The 18,856-nt window shown below is 40.2% G+C and overlaps 1 protein-coding gene across 4 annotated transcripts in view; it reads left to right on the top strand.

The window, feature by feature from the left end:
- Positions 1 to 18,856, top strand: part of Usp46 (ubiquitin specific peptidase 46) — a 70,050-nt gene that overhangs the window by 33,444 nt on the left and 17,750 nt on the right. For all 4 annotated transcript variants that reach the window (XM_027942590.3, XM_027942573.2, XM_071614277.1 and 1 more), the window contains 2 exons: positions 11,112 to 11,188; positions 18,379 to 18,462. In XM_027942590.3, the coding sequence (XP_027798391.1) occupies positions 11,112 to 11,188; positions 18,379 to 18,462 (161 nt within the window). The remainder of the gene's footprint in view (positions 1 to 11,111; positions 11,189 to 18,378; positions 18,463 to 18,856) is intronic.

The following is an 18,856-nucleotide window of genomic DNA, read 5'->3' as shown; positions in this document are numbered from 1 at the left end:
CATACATTTCATTTGGTCAATATGCATTCTAATCTACAGCTTGCCTTTACTTTCCTCTTTTCCCCCCCTTATAGTTAATTTAGTGACGAAATCAGGTTGTTTGTCCTGTAGAATATTCCATACTATAGACCCATCCTTGTGGTGTTATTTAACATGTATAATAAAATGGCACCAATCCCATCATGAGGGTTTTCTACCACATTTACCCAGAAATCCATTCCCAAAAGGATACCCCAGCAAGTCTTTTAACCATGTGCATAAGAAGACTTGTATGAGAAGGTTGTAGCAGCATTTTAAAGAATAAAGAAATATCCACGTACCTGATACCTGGAGTAAGAAATGGAACATTATCAATAACTCTGAAGCCGTCCAAATGTTTCATTGCAATTTAATTATTCTCTTAAATAATTATTCTCTTAACCCATTATTTTCAATTTTGTTATTAGTACTTGTTTTTCTTGATGCATCGTTTTACCCACACATGCATGTTTATTGCTAGAAATTTAATTGTGCATGTTTATGACTTTTATATAGATGCCGTCATATTCTTCTACAATTGCTTTCATCATTGAAAGATCTAGTCATTTTTTTGTGTGCAGAATGGTTCGTTCATTTTTATCATTGTGCAGTATACTGTTTTGGAATATACCACAGTTTATTTTTCCATTCTTTTATGTTTAGTCTTTGACTTATTGACAGAGCTGCTACAGATCTTATACAAGTGTCTTCTGGTGCACATGGGCAAAGTGTTTCTAGGGTAGTCCTGTGGGGCATAGAATTGCTGAGTTATAGAGCCCATTTGCCTTCCAGTTTAATTAGGTAATGCCAAATTGTTTCTAATGTGGTGGTAAGTTTCTATAATAGATTTTCTGGTGTTGGCCCTGCCTTATATTTTTTTTGATAAACCAAACTTAGTTTTTATATACATTGTTAGTTTTGAGATCTATTTTTTTTTCTTTTTTAGGATTTTTGCAATGGAGTTTTTATTAGTGAGATTGATTTGAATTTTTCCTTTCTCATAGTGCACTGTCTATTTTTGGAGTCAACATCCTTATAAAATAAGTTTTCTTTTCTTTGGAAAAGTTTGTATACAGTTTGATCTGTCAGATGTTTGCTAGAACTCATTACCTACCTTACATCCTTTAAATATATAGTATGGCCTGTTTTGATGTTTTTATGAATGGCCATGTTGCCTCCCTCCCTTTTTTTTTGTGGTGTTAGTGATTGAACCCAGGGCTCATGCCTGCTATGCAATTGCTCTACCACTGAGCTACACCCCCAGTTCCCCCCCACCAACCCCTCCCAGCCTCTGTAGCCTTTGTCTCTTGGTTTCTTTTGCTTAGTATCCCTCATGAAATTCATTTGTGTTTTGCATGATGCTGTAATTCATTCATTATCATTGCATATAGTATTCTGTTGAATGCATATACCACAGTTTACTAATCCACTTTAGTATTGATGGATATTTGGTTCTCTCCAGTTTTGGTCAATTATGAACAATGCTTCTATGAACATTGTAATATTATAAACCCTGGTGCACATAAACTCAGTTTCTTTAGGATGTACACATGGAAGTAGACTTATTTGTTTATATCATATGCTTATCATTTATATCATTTGAGAGTATCAGATTCTTAAAGCAGTTATACCAGTTTACACACCTAACGTGTGAGCACTCTCATTTTCCAACATTTTCGTTTCTCCTAATATTCTCAGATGTCCTCACTGTTGCTAATCTATAACTGTTTTTAATTAAGTAAAAAAAACAAAACAAAACAACAAAAAACATTTTTTTTTCCACATCTGCTATGTAAAGGTAGGAGATGCTGAAGATACAATGAGAGCCTTATCTTTCTGGAAGTTCCATTATGAAGACATATTAATGACAAAATGAGTAATTGGTTATGTAGTTACAATCGCAAAATGCTGTGAAGGAGAAGTACAGTCTACTCTGTGACCATACGATATAGATATGAGAACAATGGGGTATCACACGTCTACATTTGTAACCAGGAAGTCTGCACCACACTGGTTGAATCCTTTTTGGTTGTCTTTGAAGTTAAAATTGCAGTTAAATCCATCTTGGCAATATTTCCATGTAGATTTTCAAGAAGACTCTGATGATTGGCTCAGTTTCTTTTTTGTCTATGAATAAGTGAGCCAATCCCAACAAACACAAATATTGTATCCTCAAATGTTGGTACTGCAAAGCAATTACCTGGCTTGTTATTTCCTGAAGGGTTACCATGGACAGGAAGCCTTTTGCCAGAGGATTCCTCCAAAAACTTTGAATCATACCATAATATTTTTTATAATGGCAACTACACTGTTTGTGGTTGGTTTGTGAAAGTAGATGAGGGTGGGTGGCTGTGTTTTTCTGGAGAATGGGACAATCTTTAAAAATTATATATTTTTTCCACCTCGAAATGTGTAGATGATTTTTTCCCTCCCTGAAGTTACTTGTAGAATTCCCTCCATTTTCTTAGATCTTTCAACTGGATGGGATCCTAGAGTCATCTAATCCTTCTTCTGCCAGTGTCCCAGTCCCTTCTATGATGTCCTAGCCAGTTGGTCACCAGCATTGGATGGACCCCATCCAGAGGCTGGAACTCAATCTCCCAGGGATGCATTCCGTTTTTAGAAAGCTCTAGTTGTTCGAAAGCCTTCTGCTTTCTAAGAAAGCACATTGCCTGCAGGCTCTTCCTGTTGTAAAAAGCAGAGGACTTAGTGTTGAGGAAAAGCCAATGTGAAAGTTTTCCTTCAGAGATGAGAGACCTAGAGCCCTCTTTGAGGGAGGTCCCTTTGAGGACAGTCCTTGCCTGTGGCAGGCAGCTGCAGACAGAACTTTAGTCAGAATCGCCAGGACCCACACTTGTGAAATCTCTCAGTGGGATTAAATTGCCCTAGATCCTGAGCAGCAAATTAGCCCCTGGGGACACTGTGCCTTTTGTCCCGGCTCAGCCTCTTGTTCCTCCAATTGTGGAAAACCCTTGGACCACTCTTCAGGTTTTCAGAAAGCAATGATTTTGCCCCTAGGGTCTCACCCTTTGTAAGCATTGCTCATGATTGTAGTGCAAATGTCAGCTGTGGGATTTATGGAGACAAACTGTTTCTTTCTGCAATAGAGTTTTCCAAACTATTTTAAGGGGCAATTCATTGCTGACTTTTCCAGATAACCTTGATACAAGCACTTAAGAATTGGGGCTTGGGGATTTTCCACTCCAACTAAGAGTTCTCTTGGTTATCCTTTGTTTGCTTCCAAAGATTTATTAGGCTAGTTGGAGTTTTATTTTGTTGTTAATTTTAATTTTTCCTCTTTTATTTCAGCTGAGTTTTTTTCTCTGCATATCTGTGGGTTTTCAGTGCTTTTACATGGCTTTAAGACCCATTTACATTTGTTTCTGAAGCCAAAATGTTGTTTAAGGAACTGCTGTTCCAAGTACCAATTTGCACCTCCTTATTGCTTTGTTTGCAAAGGTTCAAATTGATCCTATAGACCTTCTGAGGCCTTCACAGATGCAAGAGTAGGGCAGGTTGATGCATGGAGGTGCATCTCTCGCCCAGTGGAGAGTCCCAGTCCCAGGGTTTCAGATGGGTGGAAGTGGCCTCTTTTCTCAGCCAACCCTTTGGTACTACCTCCAGCCAGTACACTGTCAGGTCATAGTTGAGCAGTGCAGAACCTTGTCACCTTTTCTACTAACTCAGGAAAGGAATATGGAGATTTAGAAGCACATTTGAATATAACTTCAATTATTCAAGAATTTAGCAAAACTCATGATTTGTATGTATGGTCTATACATTCATTTGTTCTATTAACTGATATATAATTAATTACCTTAAAATGAAGAGCAAGTAGGGTCTCTTCTGTTCCTTTTAAGCTGGAGTGTTTGGGTTCCATGCCCAGAATGAGGGGAGAAAGGAGAATAAGATGTAGCTTGTTCTTACTGAGAGTATTGGGTCTCTTAGTGATATATGTTTCCTTGGGGACAAGCTGTATTTTACCTTAGACCAAAGCTCTGTGTGTAGGAAGAATATGTTTTTTTTTTTTTTTTTTCTGGAAGCTTTTTTTAGGAGAGAGAAGGACACCCCAGGACCCTCACCCCCAATTTTTGCTTGATCACTCATTGCTTCTGATTGACACTCTGGCGCAGGGAAAGGGAAAAGTCCATAGAGGAAGGCTGTTTCTGCTGGGTAGATTGACCTGAGCACTACTTTCTCACATTCTAAATCTAGAAGTACTTTGAATTTGGAATTGAAAAAGGTACAGTAACTTTCTTCAGTTAGGTAATGAGATTTTTACCTTTTCTTCCTCTTCCTGAAATCATTATTAGAGGAAAAGATTGGCTTCTAGTAGGACAATTTTTTATTTTTGTGATTTTTTTTTTCATTACAAAGTAATGCTAGTTATCCAACTTCTGTATGATTCCAGTTGGCTGTAATCCTTTGGTTTTCTCCCAGAGAAGGTCCATTTAGGTAAAAATAAATAAATAAATAAACAAATAAATTACTAATAAAAAAATAGAATAACTTGTGGTTTGTTGAAAAAACAAATAAGAATATATGAAAAAGAAAATCATTCATATTACTGCCACTCAGGTGCCACTGCTCATATTTAGACATCTTTCTGTTTGTTCAGTTACTTTTTCACTTAGTGAATATTTATTGGGCATTTACTAAAAACTGGAAGTTATTTAGGTACTAGATATAGCAGTTGAAATAGAAAAGATGGTTCTTGTTCTTTCATTTATTAATATACATATATAAAACTGTAAATTTCCCTTTACTGTTTTAACTGAATACCATAGATTTTGATATTATATTTTCTTTATCATCAGTTCAAGTATTTTCTAATTTCTCTTGTGTTTTTTTTTTCATTTACCCATGCATTAATTAGAAGTATGCTTTTTAATGTCTAAACATTGTGGATTTTCCTAGATGTCCTGATGGCGTTGATTTCTAATTTTGTTGTGGTTAGAGAATGAATATATTTAGTATCATTTCAGTCATTTTAAATTTACTGAGATATATTTTGTGTTCTACACATGGTCTTTCCTGGTAGGTGTACCATATACACTTGAAAATGGGGTCTTCCAACCTCAAAACTATTGACATTTTGGCTCAGATAATTCTTTGTTCTTGGGGGGTTGCCCTAAACATTATAGGATGTTTAGCAGCATCTCTGTTTTCTATCCAGTAGATGCCAGTGGCATCTGCCAAGATGTGACAATGGAAAACGTCTCCAGGCATTGCTAAGTGTTCCCTGAAGGCAAATCAGTTCCCCTTGGCACCTGTCCCTGCCCCCACTTTCATTAAGGGGGGGGGTTGGACCCAGGGGCATTTTACCACTGAGTTACAACCCCAGTCCTTTTTATTTTTTATTTTAAGACAAGTTTTTGCTGAGTTGCTGAGGGTCTCACTAATTTGGTAAGACTGGCTATGAACTTGAGATGCTCCTGCCTTAGCCTCTCCAGTTGCTAGGATTACAGGCATGAACCACTGTAAAATTTCCCCTGTTGAGAATCCCTGAGTTGAATAAAATGTGCATTGTGTAGTTGTTGGGTGTAATATTCTTTGTCAGTCAGATGTGGTAGTTGATAAAGTTATTCAGATCTTTGATGTCTTTGACTACCCCCCACCCCAGCTTTTCTATCAGCTGCTAAGAAAGGGCTGTTAAAATACCTAACTGTGTGGGATTGTCTTATTTCTCCTAATTCTGTCAATTCTTGCTTCATGAATTTTTAAACTTTTAAAAAATGACTTTGTTGCGGGACAATTTACATACCGTGAGATTCATCTCCTCAGTGATCTTTTAGTAATTTGCGTATTGTGCAACTGTCAGCTTCACCTAGTGTCTGAACATTTCCACCAATAAGACGGATCTCTTGTACCTGGCTGTTAATCCCATTCCCTGCACCAGCCCACTATGAATCTCCTTTCTGTCTTAGAGAATCGCCTTTTCTGGATGTTTCATGTGAATGGAATCAGTCTTTTGGACCTTGACTTCTTTGGTCTACATAACTTTTTGGAAGACCAAGTTTCAGTGGTTCTTTCCTTTTTATTGTTGAATACAGTTGAGCTTCATGTATTTTTTAAGCTCTGTTGTGAGGAGCCTTCATATTTGATTGGTATATTCTGATAATAAATTGACCCTTTTGTCATTAGGAAATGTTTTATTCTCATAATAATTTTGTCATAAAATCTGTTTTACTTGATAATTATATAACCCCTCTCCATACTTATTCTAATTATTTGCATAGTATTTTTTTCCTAACCATTTATTTTCAATCTATATTTTTATATTTAAAGTTTAGCTCTTGTAGGCAGCATATAATGGGTCTAGCTTTTTTTGTTAAATCAATTTATCAGTTTATTTCTTTTATTTGGAATTTTTAGTTCATTAATATTTGCTATAATTATTGACATATTTAGGTGTGGGGCTACCATTTTATTATTTGTTTTCTGTGTGTTCTCTTGGATTTTTTTTTTCTCTTTTTATTTCTGGATTATTGGAATATGTGTGTGTGTGTGTGTGTGTGTGTGTGTGTACACATACATATACATATATTTTACAATTCCTTATTAATTTTTCTCTTTGCCTTTGTTCTCAGTATTACCTGTGGGTGTGCACATGTGTAAGTTTAGTGGTTGTGTTAGAGGTTACATTCCACATTTTTCACAGTCTGCAGTTCATAATGCTACTATTCCAGATAAATATAGAAGATTTATAAATGTGTAGGTTCATATTCCCTCTGCCCTCACCTTCCCTTGTTCTTTATGTTATGTAGTTATACGTATTATATTTGTGTATGGTAGGAACCCCACAGGACAATAATTTTTTCTTTAAAAATTTTCATTAAAAAAGAGGAATAAGAGGAAAAAAGCCCCCAGCGCGCCCCCCCACCCCCCCCCCCCCAAACAAACAAAAACAGAAAATTCGTATCTTTTGTGTTCACACATGTGTTTACCATTTTGATGCTCTTTATCATTCCTCTCCATCCCCTACCGCCTATTGCTGGGAATTGAACCTCTGGCGCTTAACCACTGAGCCATGTCCCCACCCCTTTCTATTTTTTATTTTGATTCAGGATCTCTAAGTTTCTTAGATCCTTGCTAATTTGCTGAAGCTGGCCTTGAACTTGCAATCCTCCTGCCTTAGCCTCTGGATTTGCTGGGATCATAGGTATGCACCGCTGCCCCTTGCCTCTTTGTTTCCTTTTGAGAATCTGAGTTTCTTTGGCTGAAGAACTTCCTTTAATTTTTCTTATAGTGCAGAAATTGTCAATAACGAGTTCTTTCTTTGTGCCTTCATTCTTGAAGAATTTGTTAGTGGGATATAGAAGATGGTATTAAAGATATCCTTCAAACTCTTCTGGCCGCCATGGTTCTGAGAGGTCAGCTGCTAATTGAATCATTCTCTTCTGTGAAGTTGCCCTTTTTATCTTGATGGTTAAGATTTGCTTTTTATCTTTGGATTTCAACAATGTACCTCTAATATTTCCTGGTGGCCTTCTTTGTAAGTATCTTGTATATATTTTTGTATTTTTCTTGAGTATGTTGAATCTAGTAATATATGTATTTCATCAAATTTGGGAAATGTATAGCCATTATTTTTTCAAATAGTTTTCCTGTATTATTCTCTTCTTCTCTTCTAGGACTCTGTTTGTATGTACAATATTATAAAAAAGGCCCTGAGTATTTGCTAATTTTTACTGCAATTTTTTTTTTCTTTCTTTTAGTAGATAATTTTGGTTGATCTGTCTTTTAGTTCACTTGCTCTTTCCTCTGTCATTTCCAATTTGCTCTTAAGTTGATCCATTGTGTTTTCCAGTTCTGGAATTTCCATATGATTCTTATTTTATTGTTTCTGTGTTTCTTCCAGGATGTTATAGTTTTTGATTCATCATGCATGTATTTTCTTTTACTTTACCAAAGGTAGTCATAATAGCTTCTTTACAATCCCAGTCTAATAATTTCAACATCTGGGTCATTCTAGGATTGGTCTCACTTGATTTTCTGTTAAGAATTTCTTCCGTTTTCTTGGTTCTTTGCATATTGTAAGTTTGGATCTTGTTTAGAACATTCAGACTTTTAAATTACAGAGACTCTGGATTCTATTATTTTTCTTCAATGAGTATTGAGTGCCTTTAGTAATAAGTCCGGAAATCATCTTGACTCAACGAATGGACAACAAATTCTACTTATTGGATGGCTCAAATCTTGGATCAGACTGTTCCCCAGCTGAGCTGCTTTGTACTCCATGCTGAGCCGCAGATGGGTAGCTCAGTGGTCAACCAGATGTGGGCAGAGGTGGTGATACCATCTCAGACTCTTTCCCTTCTTTTCAGTGGATGTTATTTCTCAGATTTAGGCTTCTGGATCCCAGATCAGAAAGACATTTCTCCCCACAAATCCCAGGTCCCAGGTGTGAAACCACAAACGTGGGCCATCATTCTTCCTCCGAGCATGTGTCCCCATCTGCTGTTTCAGCTCATTCTCCAACACTTTCAGGTGCCTGCCTTGAGTTTATGGTTATCTGAGTGTGTCCTATCTGGAGGAGTCTTGGTGTGCTAAGATCTTTGTTATTACTGAAGCCAGTCTTTTGAACTTTTCATTTAAGTAAGGGAGAGACAGATAGTAATCAAACAAAAAATTACATATAATATAAAGTGATCAAATCAGTTCTCTATTGCTTTATTATAAACCACCCCCAAAACTCTGAAGCTTAAATGAAACTGTATTTATTATTATAACCCATACAGCTGTGGGTTGGCTAAGGGCTGCTCTAGGCTGGACTTGGGTGAACTTGTGTGTGTGAGGGTCAGTGGGCTCACTCATGACTCTGCAGGTTCCCCAGGGTCTTGCTCTAGGTTGGGCTTGTCTCAGGTGCCTTAGCTGACTCTCTTCTTCATGGGTCTCCATCTCCTTGAGAACAGCAGGCTAGCCAAGACTTCTCTGTCCATCTTGTGGCCATGGTGTAAGTGCAAGAGAGCAGTTTCACACATGCTTATTTCAGTCTCTGCTTATAACACATCTTCTGAAACCCCCACTGACCACAGCAAGTCACATGGCCACACTCAGCATCAAGAATGGGGCCACATAATCGCCTCTCAATGAGAGATCTGTAGTCATGTGGCAATGAAGTCAACATGGGCAGTGGTGAAGATTTGGGGCCATGAATTCTGCAACTGCAGGAATAAGTGCCTAAGAAAAAGGATGATAGAGAGCCATAAGGGAATAGATGTATGTGTATAAACATACAGAGGTCCTTTTTATTTTTTTTAAAGGGTTTTTTTTTTTTTTTTTTTTCTTTTGGTGTAGATGGACACAACACAATGCATTTTATTTTTATGTGGTACTGAGGATCGAACCCGGGTCCTACCCATGCCAGGCGAACGCTCCACCGCTGAGCCACAATCCCAGCCCCACACAGGTCCTTTTTAAAAAATTATTTTTAGTTGTAGATGGGCACAATACCTTTATTTTGTTTTTAGTTTTTTGTGTGTTTTCTTTTTTTTAAATGTGGTGCTGGGGATCAGACCCAGTGCCTCATGCGTGTTAGGCAAGCCCTCTACCACTGAGCCACAACCCCAGCCCACACATGTCTCTTTAATATAAAAATTGGAACTAACATGTGCTTGTGTAGCTTACTTTTTCATTCAATGTTGTAACCATCATGTAAATCATTTTCAGCCTTTTGACCATTTTAGGTGATGTAAAATTTTTTACCCTCCTCCATTTATTGGGCACTTACCTCCCCATCCCAACCCTTGCCCCTGGTACTGGGGATTGAACCTAGTGCACTCTACCCGTGAACTATATCCCCAGCCCTTTTTATTTTTTATTTTGAGACCGGTTCTCACTAAGTTGCCTAAAGTGGGCTTGAATTTGTGCTCCTCCTGCCTCAGCCTCTCAGGTTGCTGGGATTGCAGATATGCCCCACCAAGCCTGGCTTAAGTGCTTACTTTTTAGAGTACTTTACATGTATTATCTGATTTCATCCTTACAGTGACCTTATGAGGTATATATTACTACTGTCCCCACTTTACAGATGAGGAAGCCGAGGCACAGAGAGGCTAAATAACTGGCCCCGAATCATATACACTTTATAAGAGGCAGGGGTAGGATGTGGATCTGGGCAGTCTGTCTCAATGTCCATTTTTGTGCATACTTACAAAAGTACCAAAGGGTGTGCCTCCAAATGTCAGTATTTCCTTAGATAAATTCCAGAATTTGTGGTAATAGTGGAGTTGCCTTTGAGGAAGTGTGATTTCCATTCTGTTGCCAGTTGACTGAGCACTTGAAGGTTGTTTTGCTGAGCCCACTTGTCCCTCCCACTCCAAGAACAGGACAGTAAAACCCCGGGGTTGTTGGCAAATGAGTGGAACATAAGCACTAAAGCTTCAATAAGAACGAGATCCAGAGCTGGTGTGGTGTGACCTGTGCAGGGCCGAGAAGCAGCTGGGGCCTGTGAACTGGCTCAGCCCGTGCAGGGTTCAGCATGGCGCTCTATGTGAGCCAGGGATCCAGGCCAGCTCCTGGGCTGAGCCTCACACAGACAGCACAGGGCTCTGTAGACAATGAGGACAGCTCGGTGTGTGTGTGTGTGTGTGTGTATGTGTGTGTGTGTATGTGTGTTTACTGTGGCTCTCCACCACCTGAACAGTGAGGCACGGGAGGCAGGGCGTGAATTCAAGAGACTGACAAAAGGTGAAACAACTTAAAGAAGGGGTGATCCTCTGCGAAGTAAATTTTCCAGGTTTTGTCCTTTTTCCACTTGCGTCATTCTGCCGGGCAGGCTGTTCGGATGTTTGTCTGATACTTCCTATGTTAAAACAATGGGGCAGGCGTCGGGAGAGGAAGAAATCTCATTGAGATTTAATTATTGAAGATTTTGAATCAAAATTGTGATAGAGATGAGGTTGACCTGAGAGTCAGGTTTTCTCTAGATTGGGTGGTTTTGGAGGTAACTGCTTCCAGTGCATGTGTGTAGCCACGGGTGGACTCGTACCGCAAGGATGGTGTTGGATTATCTGTGCATGTTCAGAGTTTTAAGCTACAGTGTCTACAATGTATTTTGTGCCTAATGCATTTTTTCTTTTTTCTTTCTTTAGGTTAGTAGCAAAGATGAAGATTTTCTTGACCTTTCTGTTGATGTGGAGCAGAACACTTCCATTACCCACTGTCTGAGGTAACCTTATGACTTCTGCCTGTGTTTTGAGGCTAGTAAAAAAAATGGAGAAATATGACCCTGTACTTTTAGGACATAATCTTCCATACTTTTAAACCAGTATAATCCTATTATTTTCTATTTCTTCTTTCCAAAGAGAGATTCAAAATAAATATATGTGTTCAGAGAAGAGTCTTACAAGCAGTGAGAGGATCGGGTAGAAGTCATCAATCATTAAATTTAAAAAATAAAATTGTGATCTTTAAAACACAGAGGACCACTTTTGGCTTTCTGCAGTCTCTTTCTTTGTCTTACGCTCACTTATGTAAATAAGTTAATAAATATTACAGATACCTATCATTGCTCTTTCTTTTTCTGAGATAATCTCTTCTATTATTTAAAAAATTATGCACTTTGAGAACCAATGAGGGAATTGCCTTCTCCTCCATCTTTTTAGTATTCTGTAGAGCTCATTCATGGAGAGTACTTCCTCCTCATTAGCCCTGAGAGAAGGTAAGGAGCCCAGAGTGTGGGCATGCCTATCCAGGAGTACTGTCCATACATGTGTCGACGCGTCTATTGAAATGTGCTCAGAGTCGTTATGTAGACAAGACCATAGCTCTTGCACAAGAGGACGTGTGTTCTTGCAGTTTTCCCAGGCCCTGTTGTGGACTTGGGGGCAAAGGAAGGACTACCACCTCAGCCCCCTGCTCCTTCAGCACTTACATTCTAGTGGGCACACACAGGAGAAATAGCCCGCCCAGGAAGTGGCTGTGATGACAATGCTAGTGTAGACTGAGTGGCCAGGGTGGGCCTCCCACACAGAGTGTCACAGCTTTTTATAGTGTCGTCACAGGGCACTATCGATCTGTGTCAGTAAGGCTCAGGTGACAGGATTGTTCTTTCAGATACTTAGGTTCCCTGGAACCTTTAGAATAGATTCAAGGGACTTGCTGCGTTGGTTGCCTGGTAGAAAACCATCTTTCAGAGCAGAGTTGTCCCCCCAGCTGAGAAGAACTGTGGGGATGGGAGCAGGGTCTGATCACTTCCTGTTACCCAGGGCTCAGAGGCTCCTCACCTCCAGTGGACAGTTCCCTGTCAGTTTGGTGTTTAGCTCTTGTCTTCGTAGGTACAGGTGAGAAGGAGGAATTTGTTGTCTCTTTTGCGTGGTGTGCTGTGGACTAGGACAGCCTCTTTTTCTTCTGCCTGGTTCTGTTCATGGCACATATTCCCAGCATTCCTGTGGGAAAAAAGGCACTTTTGATATCCCCAAGGTTTCGTGATCACAGGATGTGAGAAATGTTAAGGTTGAATGGATGTTAGCAGATGAGGGGATGGAGGAAAGGCATTATCTGCCCATTCCTCTTCTTGGAGGAAGTTTGGGGTTGGGCAAGTTGACTCTTTCCTTTCCCTTTTGGGAAATCCTAAGGGAAGGAAGCGGTGGCTGTAACTTGAGATCCGCCAGGTAAAGAACTAGGTAGCTTTGACCTTTGGGGAGCTGTGTTATAAAGAAATTAGTCCAGACTTGTTTGCATGCTTTCTTTTCCTGGAGAAAAGTATGTATTGGTCCTGTATGCAGGACCAATGGAGAAAGCAGGGTAGAGGCATTTGGAAAGGTTAAAGTTGGGATGGGTGAGTGTGTAATAGCCACCGAATGCCTTTAAACATCATTAGATCCACATCTGAATGGGCCCTTCAGGCCAATATTCCTGACAGCACACTTGACCTTGACCTTCTCACCTTATCTACCCACATGTGGACATCTTAAGAGAAGCTCTCTGCTGTTGCCATTCACCATTGAGTTCTGTGGCAGCTTTCAGCCTGTCCCACGAGAAAGAATTCCCACTAGGGAATGAGCAATTCGAGCTGGCCCAGTAACTTTTTCTATCTCTGAGACTAACGAGAAGGAATGATGTTGGTCTTTCCTGGCCTCTTTAATGATTTTATTTGGCTTTTATTCTTTTTTTTTTTTTTTTCATTTGTTTTTAAAATTAGCCTATGAATTTTCTTGAACATTATCTCCGCACATCTCTTATGATGTGTTATTTTGGTCTTTCAAGTTATTTTAATTTTTTTTAATAAATCAAACTAAAATTGTGGGATTTGCTAGGTGTGGTGGTACACATCTGTAAACCCAGGAACTTGGGAGACTGAGGCATGAGAATCTGAAGTCCAAGGCCAGCCTCAGCGACTTGTACCCTGTCTCAAAGGGGGGAAAAAAAAACAGAAAAAGAAAAGGGCTGGGGATGTAGTTTAGTCATGAAGTGTTCCTGGGTTCAATCTCCAGTGCCAAAAAGATAAATAAGTAAAAGTTTGGGAACTAAATGAAAGATTCCTGCCACCTCCTCCCAGAAGGGGTGTAGGTGAAGATTACAGTTATTTTCACTGAACTTTAGTCCCAGAGAAATGGTGTAACAGTGGTTAAATTCAGGATACAGATCTAAAGAAATTTTAAATCCATACTGTGGCAGAGCTATAATTCTGATATTTCAAATCCCAGGTCTGTGTTTTAGACATGATAGGAAGACACTGAAAGAGTTTTTTTTTTTTTTTTTCCTTTTTGAAAGAGTTCAGGGATGTCCTCAGGCAAAAACTTAAAACATGTGCAGTTCATCTTAATTGTCCTTGCCATGCCTTTTTGGTAGCTTTTGTCTTCCCCTTGAGTGCCTTCTCCTTTCCCTGTGGCTCCTTCACAGAAATTCACATTTCTCTTCAAAATGTTCAGTGCCCCCAAATCACCTTCCACTTCCTCTTGTGTTCCCCTCACTTAAAATCCCCAGCATCAGGACATGGGCCATGTGTTAGAGGAAAGCAGCCTTTTAATTGTCCCAAAGCCCTTTCTATTTGAAAAATTAATATTCATTAAAAGAAATTTCTTTTCTACTTATTTTGAGAAACTTCTTTCACATACTAAGTTTGTGTACATGCATTCCTATTGCTAATCTATTGGTTTCTACCTTCTGTTTCTCTGATCTGTGTCCATTTGGTTATTATTGATATATAGTATTTCATAGTATCAGACACATAAATATTTATGGATTTCTTTCTTTAAAATTGCTATAGTACTTGAATTAGTACTTCTCAAAGGTTAGTGTGTATCAGAATCAGCTGGGGAAGTTAGTAAAACTAGAGGCCCAGACCATGTTCAAGAACTTCAGAGAGTCTGGGCCTGTCTTTAAAAATATTCTGGTGATTCTGATACTACCAAGTCAGAACCTCTGCTCTAGCTCCTTGCTACTAAGTACTGGCACCTTGGATATCACCTGGCATCTCATTAGAAATGCAGAATCTCAGGTCCCCACTAAGATTCAATCAGAATCTGCATCTTGACAAGATTACCCAGGGGCTTCAGATGCCTGCTAACATTTGGGCCGCCTGGCGACCGCCGATCTGAGCCCTGGCAGCACACTGAAACTGTGGGGGAGTTTGAACAGCAGTGCCTAGGTTTACCTGGAGAAATTCTTGTGTATTTGGGGGCGTGCGTGGAAAGAGGCAGGGAGGGCGGAATGGAGTAATGAGATTTGTAAACAATCCCCACGTGATCTAAAATTTAGAGCAAAGCTTCCTAGTGGCAGGGAACAGGGCAACCGGGGCATGTTGGTCCCCTCAACTCCTGGGTGAATGCGCAGAGGTTGGCACCAACAGAGCCCCATGGTGGGAGCAGCTGCATCAGTTTACCCAGTGTGCTTCTCAAACTGTGTCCATTTCCACGTGGATTCTGACATGAAAATTATCAGAAAGCGTTGATGGAGAATTTCTTTTATACAAATCAGTTTTTGAACTATTATGTTGAATTAGTTTAGATTTTAATTGAAAATGTATTAAATATAGACATTAAAACTTGGACAGGGTAGCTGTCTGTATGATATATAATTGCCTTTCTGTGTGGGAACGTGGTCTTTGTCCATTTAATCCATTCTTGTGTATGTGTTTCCATAAGGTCTTATAGTTTCCTTTATTAAGGTGGGCATTTCTTATTAGAGTTGTTCCTAGAGTGTATCTTTAAATAATGTTTGCTACTATAACTCTTTTGAAAGAAATGAAAAGGGCTTTGTGCCCTACCCCCCTCCCTGTACTCCTGTAATGTATCAAAGAGCTCTGCCATCTCCCTCCCCTTTGACTCTCTCCTTGAAAGTACCTTCCATCTCTGTTGCTCACTTTGCTTCTGGCAACCATCAGCCTATACCAATAGACCTGTTCTGCCTTAGTTTGCTGCTGTTCAGCCCCTTTTCCTGACCCACCCTCATTTTCCATTTCTTAACTCAAATACCAATAGAGCATCACCGTGTCTTTTGTGGCATGGGCTTCCAGCCAGCTGGAACTGGGCATGATGGTGATCGCTTGTAAACTGGGTCTTTAAATCAGTACAGGTTGAGCATCCCTTATCAGAAATGCTTGGGCCCAGAAGTGTTAAGGATATGGGGATTAGGGATGCTTTTCCTGTACTAACCTCTACTTATCTGGGCCTACAGAGAACATTTTTGGAGACATGAGGATAGAAAGTGTTTAATTCCTTATCTTTGCTGTGCTTTCCTTGGCTGTGCTGATATGGAGGCTTGTCTGTGGGAGGTGTTCCATGGACATGAATCTTCACTGAGGCCTGTCCTCACCTCCTGCTGCGCAGCTCCGCCATCCCACTCCAGCCAATCCCGTGCAACTAAAACACAATTTCACAGCGCTGACTCAATTAAAGTTCTTCATTCAGCTAATTTTGAGTCTGTTTATACACTAAGCACTTGAAATCTGAAAGTTGAGTATAATTGCCTTCTAAATGGTTTCCTTGGCTTGCAACCCCCTCTGTCCTTCTCTGCTGCCCAAAGTGGCATTTTTCTAAAGCATTGTCTGATGATGGCTTTTCCTTGATGAGAGCTGTTGGTGGCCTGCAGAGCCACAGGGTCCATGACAGCCTCATGGTAGCGTCCTGGGGACTGTGCTACTCACTGCAGAGGCCATTCCTGCCACATCCCCACCCCATGTTCTCACCTTACCTTTGTGCCTTGTGTCCCTGCCTCTGCGCTGTGGCGTTCCTTTGCTGTTGTCCCCTGGCACACATTCCCTCTGTGAGAACCTAACTTGGATTTTGCCCATTGAGGAAACAGCCTGAATTTCTCCAGATCAAGTTCATCTCTCTTTTTTCTGAACTGTTTCCCTTTCTGTCTTTGGTTGTTCATTCATATGGCAGTGAGTGAGACAAAGCCACTGCCTGCTTACAGGAGAGGCAAGTGACCAGATGAACAGAAGGAAGGTTTCAGATGGGCAAACAGGTGCTGAAGAAAACCAGACAGCCACATGGTAGGGGCTGGGTGGTCAGGGAGGTCCTCTCCAAAGAGCATAGTTAGGCTGAGCTCTGGCTAGCCAGCCCAGCAGCCATGCCGGCCTTGGAGAAGAGCTCTGGGTGCTGAGGAAGTAGCAGGGCTAGAAGAGTATAGCCCGAGGCTCCCACAGCTGAGGCAAAGAGGTCAGAGGAGTAATGGGCCCTCATGACCACAGCCTGCAGCTATGGCAGGGAGTTTGACTTACTCCTCAGTGCTGCGGGCAGAGTAACTATGTATATAGCTTGTTGTGATTTTTTTTTATGGGGGGTGGTACTAGGAATTGAACACAGGGGCACTTTACCACTGAGCCACATCCCCAGCCATTTTTATTTTTTTATTTTGAGAAAGGGTCTCACTCGGTTGCTTAGGGCCTCGTTAAGTTACTGAGGCTGACCTTGAACTTGAGATACCCCTACCTCAACCTCCCATGTCACTGGAATCACATGCATGTGCCACCATGCCCGGCCCATATCCATTGCTTTATGTCTTGGCCACACCAAGCATTTCATATGATCAGTGGCTCATTTGCACATGGCTCTGTTAGTCTATGAGTTATATGAGGGCAGTTATTCTCTGTGAATCCCCAGGACCTAGTCCAGAGGACTGTTTAGGGTTATAAGGAATGAGCAATTTGTGTTTTCTTTGATTTTTTTCTTTCTGTGTAGAGCCATTAACACCCATTTAAATGCCATTTTCTATTTAATAAAATCTGATCATTCTGGTAGTAGGACACTCTGAATAAGGAAATGTCACAAGTATTTTCAAAACCATAGAGTATTATTATATTCTCAATGTTCTTTTTCAGTCTTTTGAAACAGACCACAAAAATGTTAAGTAGAATCTTGACCAGAAAAGAAAGGCCGTGACATTTAAAAAATGAAAACCTTAAGTAGCAGAGTAAAACCTTGTGATAAGATGAATACACAGAGAACAGATACAATGCCTTTTGTTCTCAAAAGTAGGAAGGCTGAAGTTTTTCTCCTCTTGGGGGTGGGGGAGCCGTGAGGGACAGGGGGGTAGAACGCAGTCACCTCCTGGTAACTGGGGGTTTTCTTAGTTCAAAGTAAGGGAAGTTATATGTGGTTTATTTTATTTATTTATTTATTTGTACCAAAACTTGAACTCAGGGGTGCTTAACAGCTGAGCCACATCCTCAGCCCTTTTTTGTATTTTATTTTGAGACAGGGTCTCACTGAGTTGCTCAGAGCCTTGTTAAATTGCTGAGGCTGGTGATCTTCCTGCCTCAGCCTCCCCAGCCACTGGGATTATTGGTGTGAACTGCTGCCCCCATCTATATGTGGTTTAAATTCCACTGTCTTTACTCTTGTTTGTGGTCTTTGAAAATGTTGACCCTCTGCGAGTCTTTATTAACTACACCTTCTATTTTATGTGATTGCCTTTTTCAGACCTGATGAGTATTAAGGAGGGCTTTTACTACAGTAGTTTTCTGTTAACAATTTTCAATTTCCAGCTTACAGGTATTCTCTGTTAAGTCCTGATGGTTTTTTTGTTTGTTTTTTGGTTTTTTCCCCCCCTGAATCTGTTGGCAAGCCTAGTTTATATCTGTGTTCCATTAAATAAAGTTGTATTTTAAAGTCTCTTGGTGAAGTGGTGAACTTGTTAACACAACCCGGTAGACATGCTCTAATGGCATAATGGCCCTGCTGTTACGAGGGATCTTCTCTGATTACTGTTTTCCCTACTTCCACTTGAAAGTCACTCTGCAGGTAATAGCGGGGTGTAAACCGTAGAATGCCAAGTACATTGGACTTTTTTTCCCCTTGGTGCTGGGGCATGGAACCCAGGCCTTGCACACGCTAGGCCAGCACTCTACCACTGAGCTGCATCCCCAACCCGTTTGGACTTTTTAAAACATGAAAATATTTTTCTCTGCAGAGACTTCAGCAACACAGAAACGCTGTGCAGCGAACAAAAATATTATTGTGAAACATGTTGCAGCAAACAGGAGGCCCAGAAAAGGTACGTAAAGGATTTGGCTCCAAAGTGGCTTTGTGACACGGGTGGCATAGGTGGGCACACAGCCCACAGAGCTGTTCAGTTCTTTCCTCACCAGAGAAACGTGGAGAGCTGTCTGTCCAATTGTTTGCTCACTTATTTAGTCACTCATTCAACCAGTACTGAGCGCCACGGTGTGCCAGATATTATGCTGGGTACACAAGTGGGGATCAAATATAATCCTTGTCCTCTTAATACATTAAAGATAAATGTATTTAGCACAGTACATAATGTAGTAGACACCCAATATTATTGTGTTAGTATTATTTAGACATTGGGACTTCTTATTTACAGGGATTTAAAAAAAAAAACCCATCATCTAATAAGAAGTTGTGAGGGAGTCAAGGACACATCAGTT

Source organism: Marmota flaviventris, chromosome 7 (genome assembly GCF_047511675.1).
Source record: "Marmota flaviventris isolate mMarFla1 chromosome 7, mMarFla1.hap1, whole genome shotgun sequence".
Classification (NCBI taxonomy): Eukaryota; Metazoa; Chordata; class Mammalia; order Rodentia; family Sciuridae; genus Marmota; species Marmota flaviventris.
Note: the sequence above shows the minus strand (reverse complement) of the source record. Positions and strands in the feature narration are given on the sequence as shown.